Source organism: Aedes aegypti, chromosome 2, assembly GCF_002204515.2.
Source record: "Aedes aegypti strain LVP_AGWG chromosome 2, AaegL5.0 Primary Assembly, whole genome shotgun sequence".
NCBI classification, from domain to species: domain Eukaryota; kingdom Metazoa; phylum Arthropoda; class Insecta; order Diptera; family Culicidae; genus Aedes; species Aedes aegypti.
In genome coordinates this window covers 470,421,695-470,433,910 of record NC_035108.1, presented here as the reverse complement: position 1 = coordinate 470,433,910, position 12,216 = coordinate 470,421,695, and the positions used below count along the sequence as shown (strand labels likewise).

The following is a 12,216-nucleotide window of genomic DNA, read 5'->3' as shown; positions in this document are numbered from 1 at the left end:
TAAGTCGAAATTATTAAAAATCAATGAATCTTCGATTTCGATCAAATTTTACTCATGATTTGTGTGATACCAAATGGCCGTGTAAGCAGTAAGCACTTAGTAATGATCAATTTTCATTTCAGCCCTGGATTCCTGCGTTTCGTGAACGTGTTGATGGGGATGAATGCCAGCGAAAGGAAAGCATTTTTGCAGTTCACCACCGGCTGCAGCAGTTTACCACCCGGTGGGCTGGCCAATTTGCACCCGCGGCTGACAGTGGTGCGGAAGGTAGATGCCGGCGAAGGTTCCTACCCTTCGGTCAACACCTGTGTCCACTACCTCAAATTGCCGGACTATCCGAATGAGGAAATCTTGCGGGAACGATTGCTGACGGCCACAAAAGAAAAGGGATTCCATCTTAATTAGAAAAATCGCAGTTTTATGAATACAGAAAAAAAAAACACCTTGAGCTAACGATATCCTACTTCACAAACCCACAAACTGATGAGCGTGGATTATGATTAGCAAAATAAACACATATTTTCTAGATAATGAACTCATCTATAAGGTAAAAATAAATCATGTTTCAAACAAGGGATACAAAAGATTAATAAAAAAACAATAATATATGAAGTGAACAAATGACAGCTTTCCGATTACTTAAAGTTATCGATCCGTTGTGGTTTTATGTTATAAAACTCTAAAATTATGAGAACCAATTTCTGCGAGAGAAAAAAAAAAACATACAACAATAGATAAGATAAATGCGATGAATAAAGCATAAATTTAAAACCCAAAACATTTTAAGTTTGCTGTGAGTAGATGAAAATTATACACCCCGCTTCAAGTATAGACTTAGTTAATCCATACAATAAAGATTCAAAATTCGTCAGCTTTTTAAGTAGTCATAGTCCAAAATCATTTAAACTGTACATACATAAAAGAGAGGACAAAGAACCGGTACTACTCGAGAGAGTGCAAATGGGTCACTTCTGAGCGTTACGTGATTGATCAGAAATTTACTTGTTTTCAGCACGATATTTTCAAAGCCTAACAAAATTTGTATAATCCAATATATTTTTAGGACAAATTTTGAACCACCACCATTGAACGATTGAAAAAATAGAATGATTCAAACAACTATTGGTCACTGGAAGTTTACACAACGTTGAAACTCACAAATACACAATAAAAGTAGAATCGAAAATTGACGTATACATTATATAGAAATGAATATGTTTTACATTGTATCATGGATGAAATCAAAATTACCTAATGGCAACAACAGAAATATAAAGCGGCTGAAAGGTTCTCGGCTATTATAGAAGAACTCAAAGTGCAGTCATATGAAAATCACATCAATAACGAATTTTAAATTCACCACAAATTAAACAGCATGTTGACACAAAAAAAAACGCGTGTTCACTTTTCCGCAAGGTTTTGAAGAAGATCCTTTCGTCCTTTTCAACAGAAATTTGTTAGCGTGTGTACAAAAATTTGAACGTGCGTTTGTGTTACCGAACATTTGTAGTGATCTGATGTGCTTGCGTAAACACTCTTGAAAATTTCGATCCATAATATGTGTTATGGATCCAACTCCTGAGAGTTTGAAAATTCCTTTGTTCTAGCAACTATTCGAAATCATGTATACTAAACAAACACTATGTCGAGCCATGATAAAATATTGTGCGAAAGAATTAAATTTGGATTTAGAAAACTAACGAAATTTTTGTTACCCTAGAACGTCTCTGCAGCATTGAATAGAAATTATTTACGGTGCGTCAATTGGTCATATTGGAGACAGGGATGCCAGACGAGAAAGAAAAAATCAATTCGAAATTTTCTCACCTTTCCGAAATGCACCATTCATTTCTAGGTGGTCAAAAAAGTTGAAATTTAGCGTGACATAATTTGTGTAACACACACATAAACTTTTGAACCAACACCTTTTATCATCGCAAAATTCATATTTTAATATGTAGGCTTTGCTATGTATATAAAAGTTTAAACACTTAGATTGAAAATGTATTGGAAAAATATGAGTATGTGCAGTCCCATATTAACAAATAAAGGTACAGTCAACTCTCCCTTTTTCGATATACAGATATGTTCCGTTTTTGTCACGTTCCGATTTCTTCAACAAATTATTGCGTTTTTATCAACACAAAAATATTCTTCTTCTTCTTTCTGGCGTTACGTCCCCACTGGGACAGAGCCTGCTTCTCAGATTAGTGTTCTTATGAGCACTTCCACAGTTATTAACTGAGAGCTTTCTTTGCCGATTGACCATTTTTGCATGTGTATATCGTGTGGCAGGTACGAAGATACTCTATGCCCTGGGAATCGAGAAAATTTCCTTTACGAAAAGATCCTCGACCAGCGGGATTCGAACCCACGACCCTCAGTATGGTCTTGCTGAATAGCTGCGCGTTTACCGCTACGGCTATCTGGGCCGTAATTTTTTGGATGCTTAGAGTATAGTCTAAAGACTTATTTTGAAGCAAGTCAAATGTTTTTCATATGCTTCAGGGTTGGTCTTTGACATTATCATGGTGTATTGTATTAAGAAGGTGATATATTCCGAAAACTGACAGCTACTTGACGACGTCATTCCTATCTACCTCGAACAAATTGGCGAAAAAATTGGTCTAGTGGTCAGAAAGGTATATTGTATGATATGACAGGTAAAAGTACCCGAAAAACCCGACGGAAATTCGAAGGAATTCCCGGTGGTGCTCCGGTGAAATTCCTGTAGGAACTCTGAATGAATGCTTCGAGGTACTCCGGCGGAATTCCCACACACAAAAAAATTGTGCGGTAAAAACTACCATTTTAGGGGGTTAACTTAAGCGCTCGCACCGGCAATTTTCAGCAGACCATAAATGCGCTTGATTTTACCATGTCTGTAGTTGGAATCAGATTGTTGTAAATTATTGCTGTCAAATGTACCAGTAATGCGATGGGGTGTACCGTAAAACGGGGTAACTTTGATAATGCGGGTAACTTTGATAGTGCGAGACCCACAACATATTAAACGGAATAACGAAGTTTCTGTAAATCAGTTAAGCAAAACAAATACAAAAGTAAAGAGTATTAGTATGACACTTCATGTCAAAGCTGTTTTCATTGGAATCAAGTGCATTTGAGGCTTTTTATACGAATATTAAAAATTGACACAATTTTAGCATTTTCGAAACGCTTACAAACAATCTGTTCTACGATCACTATTTGATGTAGTTTTGAATAGTTGGCCACTGATCTTTGACAGCCTAGTTATCATAGAACTTGAATACGGTCTCAAATCTCTTAGCGAATAGCATTTTCACAAACTGGGACCATTTTTGTAATCTAAGTCAAAAATTTCTATATAACGTTAAACGCCTAGAGGTATGCAATGCCCTACAAATGTTCGTTATTCATTCAATTTTGTTCGATTCATACTCCATTATCAAAGTTACCCCAAAACAGAAAACCAACTTTCGATTATATGAAAAATTATATATCCATTCATAATAAGTCTTTTGGAAATCTATCAACTGCAGTCGATAGCTAGGATGCCAGTACTTGTTTTAAAAATATAAATTATTATTCTTTGAAACAGCATGCATAAATATTCAAGTTTTATTCGAAAAAACTATCAAAGTTACCCCGTTTTACGGTACCGTAAACATAGTAAATTGGTGTAAATTTCCATGGTAGTTTTAAGAATGGGCGTAGTCAGCTAAAATAGTTATTTTTACCACAGAATGTTTTTCCGTGCAATGGAATTCCAGAGGAATTGCTGGATGCAACCCAGATGGATTGCTGGAGGAACTCCGGATGAATGTCTAGATTCCAGAGGAACTACGAAACAATCTGTGGAGGAATTCCGAAGTGTATGTTGACGCACATCGCGGAATTCAAATTTTAATGGATATTTTTCACTTTTGCTTCAAAATTCCACGTAACAACTTCCTTACGAATATAATGAGAAATTCCTAACAACAACAATTGCAGGGTTTGTACAGGATCATATCTTCTTCTTCTTGGCAATACTGGATCATATCTACAGTGATTAAATATTATACAAACAATTTTTATTCGGCAGCATATGTTCCGGATATCTCTCAAATCTTCTAAAGGATCATCTACTGGATATTCTTTTCCTTGCAGAAATCCCTGGAGGAATTTTCCATAAAACTGCAAAAATACTGACTGAAAACTGAAAGAATCTTTAGAGTATTTCTTTGTGAAATTCTTTGAGATTATCTGAAGATGTGATATTCTTCAATGAGGGTCTGAATGAGTCAAAACGTAGTCTGAAATATCTCAGTGGATAATGGAAAAACCAATGTACAATTTTAAAGATGAATTCTTCTCAGATTTCAAATGATATCAACAAAATAAAATAATTTTGGGATAAGTAGCTTCTCTTAATAAAACACCGAAAAAATCTTGAATTTTTTTTTAATTTTGTGTGTGGACAAAATAACACGAAAAATGACCACATAGTTTACGGGCAGCCCCCAAGGTATCTCAGAAATGTGTTCGAATCATTTCTTTCTTTCCTGGTTGAATCACCTGAGAAAAGCAAAAAGAAATTGCTACAGTATTCATGTGCTGCAAAAATGTAGAAATTTATTGATTCTTCGAGACAATCAGAAAAAGCTGTAGGAATTACTTGAATAATACTGGTATAACTTTTGTTGAGTTACTTTTAGAATACCTTTAATAGTTCCTTATGAAACACCTGGAATGATCTCTGATTGATTCCCTGATGAATATTTGAGGAAATCCCTAGACGTATTCCGTAAAATTCAAAATTCTTGGTCCAATTAGTTAAAGGTAATCCTAGAATAACGTCTCAGGAACACTCCGGTATTTAAAAACATAAGATACAAATAAAACGATATGGCACATAGCAAAACAATTAGAATCAAACGAATAACTGGAGCTGCACTCACGAAGATCAAAATAAAAACCACTCAACGCATCCAAATATTGATTGTTAGATTAGTAAACGATGATGAATAGTAAACGCCGCGCGGCGATTAATTTGTTCCCCATAAGGCACTTGCAAAATTTTACGAGGCCTTCCTCTGAGGGAATGACGCGCCACCCTTGAGCAAGGAATGATTCAAATATTTCAAAATCCCCTTCCAGACCCCTCTTTCGCACTTTTTCCCAATACCTGATATAAACACATGTCACACTATAAACCAATCGCCCCACCACCCCCCAAATGATGGACGGCATTTTTGAATGATCCCCAATGTTATTCTCTCTTAGGGATGATTCAAATATTACGTAACGCAAAATTTGCCAATTTTAGACCCCCTCCCACCCCCACGTAACAGCGTATATATATATACACTACAGAAGACCCCCTCCCTCCCCCTATTGCGTTACGTAATATTTTAACAATCCCTTACGAATCAAGTAAACGGGGTGAGAAAAATGTGGGGACCAGATAGCAAAATCAAACTGAGGGTCGTGGGTACGAATCCCACCGGTCAAGGATCTTTTGGTAAAGAAAATTTTCTCGACTTCTCAGGGCATAGCATGTCTTCTAGATATCATATGATATGCAAAAATGGTCAATTGGCAAAGAAAGCTCTCAGTTAGTAATTGTCGAAGTGTTCAAGAACATCAAGCAGAAAAGCAGGCTCTGTCCCATTTGGGACGTAGCGCTAGAAAGAAGAGAAGTGCGGCGCGTCATCCCCTCAGAAGGAAGCATGAAATTTTGGCAAATACCCCAAAAGATTTACCTACTTGGTAATGCACATGCCTGAATTCAAATAATTTGAATGAAACTTACATCTTCACCTTCATTTCTTAACCAGTCGATAGGCCAGGACGTTACAACTCTCGTCGGGATGGAAATCTCACAAAACAACGACCACAGTCGATATACACCGACTCTCGGAATACAGCGAGAGTTCACTCGAGTTCATTCCTAGTGACCATTCTCACTGCATTCGACTGTCGGAATCGCTCACTCTAAGTGAGACGACTGTTCTCCCCTCACGCCAGTCGTGGAATAAACACAATTGTATAAGGGCAGCCGGATTGATGATGGCGAGTTTTATTCCACATCATTAGGTTGCTATCTTTTACTCAATACCGTACAGCTTAGTGAAAGCAGCAAAAGCGATAATTGACGAAATTTATTCAGCTAAGATTTGTAGCTGCAAAACGTTTGCGTTACAGCTGTATTAACGCTAATCGTTCTATTTTGGACAGCTTTCATGTTTTGCTGCGTTCGCTGCTTCAATTCAACTGTTATACAGCACAAAGCAAATAATATTGGCTTATAGCGCTAAAATTGTTAGTTGGGATGCTAATTCCCAGTAAAATCCTTAGCGGGATCCTGAGAATTCCAGGCGAGATCTTATGGATCGTTAGCAAGATGCTTCAGAGCGCTAGCGTTTTCCTGTAGATTCCTTACGAGCACCTGAAGATTCCTAATATATCATATGTCAAGCTCAATGTTAACTGTAGTAAAATTCAAATAAAAATGATATTCTACTAAATTATAAGCCAGATCATCTCATGTTTATATTTGCCATTTTGACTGCAATCAATCATTTATTATGAAATATTTTACCTTATGAGATACATAAATTAAAGGAGCCATTCTAAACTTACTCAGTTTTGTCAAATTTTCCACTAAAGTCTAAAAGTTAAACTAATTTGTGATTTTCATCAAATTAATAAGGATATCAAATCAATAAAGATTTTGCAATACTAAGCGCTTTTGTTTTGTAAATACGTCTTTGTAAGAACGCAGTAATACATTTTAATTTTTTTTTCGTGTTCTTACACAGATTAAAGAAAATGTCAAGTTCTTGAATAAAGGTCAATTTTACGATCATTGATTTTACGAGGCCCACTCATTCAAGTTGTGTTCATAAAGCTTCCAAAAGATCGTTGAAGATTTTTAGGTGTAATAAGTATGTAAAACGTTTTCCACAACTAACATTAGGGAACTATAGATTCATAGCAAGTACAAACCTACCGAAAACTGCTTCGAAGTGAACCATTCCAAAGTCTCGATGCCGTATGATTCCATAAGGATCATGTAATAACATTCTAATGATGTTTCCAAAACCAAAAGTTGAAAAATAAATTATAAAATATGGGTTCCGATTTTGGCACGGTTCCGTTTTTGGCAACTGAAAATTTCGGTTTTGTTGCCAAAAACGGAATCCCACTGTAGCACTACTGAGAGAAACTATTTTTTATTTTACAAAATAATTGATGATTTAAGAACTTTATTTACATCAAACGAAACCTTTTGATCCACACTTTGTAGGAAAAATATAAAAGTTTTGAAAACATACGGTTTTGATAGGTATTTTGCCAAAGCCGTGATGCTAGTGCTACTATAGGAACAGAAATAGTGCTACTATAGGCACATGTAATCCTATAGTGGCACACGCGATAATAAATGCAAACATTTGAGTTTTCGTAGATTTCAAATTTTTCCTACAAAACCAAGATAAAAAGCTTTCAGATGATGAAAAAATAATGACGATAGTCATATTTTTCGATTCTATACAATTTTTTGTTCTTACTTATGCGGCTATTGGTACATCGACACTAGTGGACATTGCTTTATAAAGAGAAAGCGATTCATTTTTAGTTTCTCCAATGATGTTTCCATACTTATGACGAGTAATGTACATTGGTAGTTCCCAGTGATGCCACATACACAGATTTATCTGTAATTACACAGATTTTTTCCTGTTCTGGCCTACAGATATCTGTGATCACAGATCAAAGATTTTTTGAGATAGAAAATATTTTTGGACATAACACGAATTTTGGGTACGATTTTGGAAAATATACAAAATGATGTCATTATTCTACTTGCGTTTTTCTTAAATACTTATTGAAGTAATTCAAACATTTCATAAACAATCAAATATCCTCTTGTTTTGGTTGTGTTTCAAGGTTTGCAGTTCACTTGGTAGTAAACACATTTTGCATTAATAATTGTCAACCTCTCTAGAACATGCTGGATTTATGTTTACAAAACTTCTTGTTAACGGATTTTTGTCGCATCACAGAATTTTACCAAGATTTTTGGAGGTGGTCTAAAGATGAAAAAGATTTTTTCAACCAAAATCACAGATGAGAGTCGAAAAAAATGTGGCAACACTGCTGATAGTTCCTGTCTCTCACCACGAAAGCTCAGCACTGTTGTTAAAGGTTTAAAAGTCGACCCTTTCCGGTGACTGCATCTTGCAACGCAGTGCTCTTCCACTGAGCTCACTCACCATCCCGGGGCCCCAACTTAAAACTAGCCTTAACCTAAGAGGTGAAACCTTTGATCTCACCGCCAACCTACCACTTTGTCAACACTTGACAAATTTAAGAGAGACCACGTGCCCCTTTCCGCATACTGGAGAATTATGGAACTCGGCCAGGTGCCATACATTTGCGAGACATGTTTCACTAGTGATTTACACGTAACGGTGCCTTGGCAGTGATATCAGCCGAGTTGATGAGATGTGGAAATTTCCGCGTCAAAAATTATTTTGCAAACAATGGAGGTTGCTGAGATTTGAACGTGTTTGACAATTTGCGAGTTATTCTTTACATTTACAAAAGTTTGATTTCAGTTCCTACGAATATAAGCCTGAACCATTTGTTTTTGAAAGTGAACAAGTATTTCAATAATAATGTATGAACAAACTAATTTGCAATATTGTTTCCATACTGGCAACACAAAGCAAGAAGTTTGAAGAGAATTGGGCACAAACTCTCCTCATCTCTTCTTTTGCAAGCATTATCCCGCTCCCAGTTGGTATGAACGCTAAACTTGCTTCGCACATGCGATACACTCGCTTCAGGTGATTTTTAACCTCTTGGACGTTACGTGGTTCACCTCACCGTCAAAAGCACCACGCTAATGCTAAATATATACGAAGAAGTAAAACTTAATCATGTTTAAAAGATGTCAAACTTAATCCTTTTTAAAAGCTAACTCGGACTTAGTCATGGGTAATCATTTAAAGTATAAAGACTACCTATAGGTCTACAGATGACAGGTCCAGCGACTTAGTTGTGAATCAGTTTTTTTACCAAATGGGGAGATTTATAACTAATGGAATATTGTTGATTGCTCTTCTATCAATAAGGTCTAACATGGTTGTTCAAAATGATAAAGTTTGACACCTAAATTTGCCAGTTTAGGAGAAAAATATAAATGACCTATCTGGGACCGGTTCTACAGAGATCCCTTGAAGATTCGGAAAAGTACTCAAGTCCAAAACTGGTCTCATTGTCCAATTTAGTTCTCACATGACAACCGTATTCGTAAGTTTAAAACAAGATGAATTGGAGTAAGATTTTAGAAAGTCAGGGTAATTTTTTCTCGATCTGACCCAGAAGATAATCCCAAACCAGTCAGAAACCATTTGCTGGTCGGAAACGGGTTGAACCATTTGGTTCAGTGTACCCTTAAGTGAGCCACAATAACACGCTCAAATCTCACCTGAAGCTAAAACGCAAAACAAATTCTAGGCAGCTTTTTCACAATATCCTGTATAAACTGTTGTTAAATTTGATCAACCCAGCTACCGTTGTCACCTCAGCACACAAATTATGCTAATTATTGTCTGCTCTACAGATGAGATTATATTTCGATATTATGGACAACGTTAAAACGACTGGAAGAAGAGGTTTCATAAAATGTTCATCCGGACACTTCGGAAAGTCTGTCTGGTTGCAAATACTCAACCAAAACTTGCTCAGTCAGTCGTCGTCGTCAGTCAATACCCACCCCTCTTCGCGATTAGTCGGTCGTGACTTCCTCTTCCAGTGAACGTGCATTTGCGAAGCATCCCAGTGGCATTTCAAACGGGCCTTTTTCTACATTTTACTTTCTTTTTGTGTGTCCTTTTATCCAAGCAAAATGGTGAGTATTGTTTACTGAAGCTGGTTGCCGGAGGGCAAAATTGCGCGCTACCAGCGCTCAAAGGTGGCCATGTTAAATGGAAAACGATTCCGCAAGTGATGTGCGAAATTAGCGATAGTGATTAGCAATGATATCGGCATAAATTCACATACATTGCCAAGTGCGGCTATTCTTAAATACGACGGCTAGCACCAGCTATTCCATTTGACGTGGATGTTTGTGGTTAATAATATTGAAAAGTGACCTGTATTTGGCCATACAATACAGGTACCTATCAACTCGATCAAGTGTATGGTTGGTGTCAAGCGAAATTAGCGAATTTCTATTTTCAGCCGGTTTGATACATGTTTTCAAATATGCCGGTATAATTCGATCATCATCAACACAAAGAAAACAGGCACTCCATTGCACTTGATGTCAAACCTTACTAATAAAAGTCGATGATAGTTCAACCGTTTCCCTGATAACAAATTTATTAACTCTTTTATCACCAATGTTTTTTCGGTGGCCCGTAATATTCGGAGCATCATCGTCGTCAGAACAAAAATATGAAAATAATCACGCTTTATGTAACATCACTTCTGGCGGTGACCTTTCTCTGCCCTCGCGTCAGTGTGTTCTTACTCTCGCGTTCCTCTATCTCCATTCAATTTTGTACCATCCCACAATACATCCATATCTCATAGGCATATACCGAGTGCGCCAGAGTACGATTATGAAATGTGAGTGTTTATACGCCACAGGTATACACCATCTGAAGTTGCTATATGTACAATGGAAACAGAAATGATAAGAGTCACGAACGACCCAAGATCTTAAGGCCATGTTCCAGCATTCAACAATGGCATGTAACTTTACACACCACTTACCTACATCAGAGTCTGTATAGGGTGCCGGTACCAATGGTTGTAATGTACCAGTAGATTGGACTATGGAATAAAACGTACATTTTTTGATAAAAACGACATGTGCTATTTTTGGTGGATAGATCGTCTCTAGTTTAGTCGATTTGCCAAATTTCAGCTTTTTATTTCATCAAAAAGTCATATAAATAATTAAGTTTACGCAAAAAATTTGCTCCCTTGCACCAATAGTTGCCGTCGTGTTCCAGTAGTGGATCAACGGATGGAAGCAGTTTTTAAAATGGATGTATAAAAATGAAGAAAAGTCCCAGAGATGTTCTCAATGCTTCATTCGTAAGATATTAGTTGCTGTTCGAAGGGAAAAATGTTAAACCTGTGTAAAAGTTTGCCTTTTTGTTTAAAATTCCTTGTATAATTCCAAAACGTCTACTACTGGAGCACTAGCGCAACTACTGGAACACGTGTACCAATAGTGGCTCAAGCGATTTTATGTTAAAACATTAGTTTTATCACTCTTTTTATATTTTTCCCATATAGTAGAGGTTGAAATCTTTCTGTTGACGCCAAAAGATCTCTGCTAAGGCTTTTCGTTATTTTGTTATGATTTTTTATAGCTTAGGTAGTCCACTAATGGCACCGGCACCCTATTATACAGAACCTACATCACATCGTGACGATACTCAAAGATTTACTTCCCATGAGCAGGGTTGTTACAACTTCACGGAATCGGCGCGAATTTGAAAGTGATTTTTGATTCCTGAATTTTATTAAAAAAAAAGTCATTAGATCTCAAAGGATGTATTCCATGATTCTTCCATGGAATTTCTTTTTATCTAACCGAGAACTCCTCTAAGAATATATCTAGAGATTTCTCCAGAGGTTTCATGATGTAATGTAATGAATTTCAAGGTCTACGAATTTTTACACTAATTCTTCCGTCAATTTTTCTAGAAGTTCCTACAAGATTTGCATTCATAATTGGTCGGCGTTAAGTCAGGGTGGACCAAGTGACATTTTTCATATATTGAGAAAAATGGGCTTAAAGTCTAACGCTCTGGAAATTTTTAACTCGTTTAAATTTTGGTTCAATATTTCGACACATCTTTGTGTTACTTTCAAACAATATAATGTGAAGTGATAATCATGAAAAATCATAATCCAAACCTCTAATAGAACGATTTTTTGATGGACTATATATACTTGGTCCACTCTGACTGAACTAAAGACCAGCGTTCAGTGAGTTGGTTCACTCTGACTAAACAATTTCTAGGAAAATAACAATCAGTTAATGTTGCATGGTCAAACTGGGTGCATAATAGATGTCGTAAATTCTTTTATAATCCATATCGTCAATACCAAAATCAGTGGCATTAAGATAGCTTGAAAATTAAGGTTTTGCAGGGTCAATGCATTGAAGACCAGAAATATTCAAATATGTGTTCAGTCAGAGTGGACCAAATGAAAATCTTG

At 36.5% G+C, this 12,216-nt stretch overlaps 2 protein-coding genes across 7 annotated transcripts in view; both read left to right on the top strand.

The window, feature by feature from the left end:
* Positions 1–1,255, top strand: part of LOC5569522 (E3 ubiquitin-protein ligase HECTD1) — a 105,465-nt gene extending 104,210 nt beyond the window's left edge. For 5 of the 6 annotated variants that reach the window (XM_021848326.1, XM_021848325.1, XM_021848324.1 and 2 more), the window contains one exon: positions 123–1,255. In XM_021848326.1, coding sequence (XP_021704018.1) covers positions 123–405 — 283 coding nt within the window. In that variant the 3' untranslated portion in view covers positions 406–1,255. The remainder of the gene's footprint in view (positions 1–122) is intronic. The other variant, XM_021848323.1, reaches the window with a different exon arrangement.
* An 8,462-nt stretch (positions 1,256–9,717) lies between these two features.
* Positions 9,718–12,216, top strand: part of LOC5569520 (malate dehydrogenase, cytoplasmic) — a 39,343-nt gene continuing 36,844 nt past the window's right edge. The window contains exon 1 of the mRNA XM_001652782.2: positions 9,718–9,883. Coding sequence (XP_001652832.2) covers positions 9,881–9,883 — 3 coding nt within the window. The 5' untranslated portion in view covers positions 9,718–9,880. The remainder of the gene's footprint in view (positions 9,884–12,216) is intronic.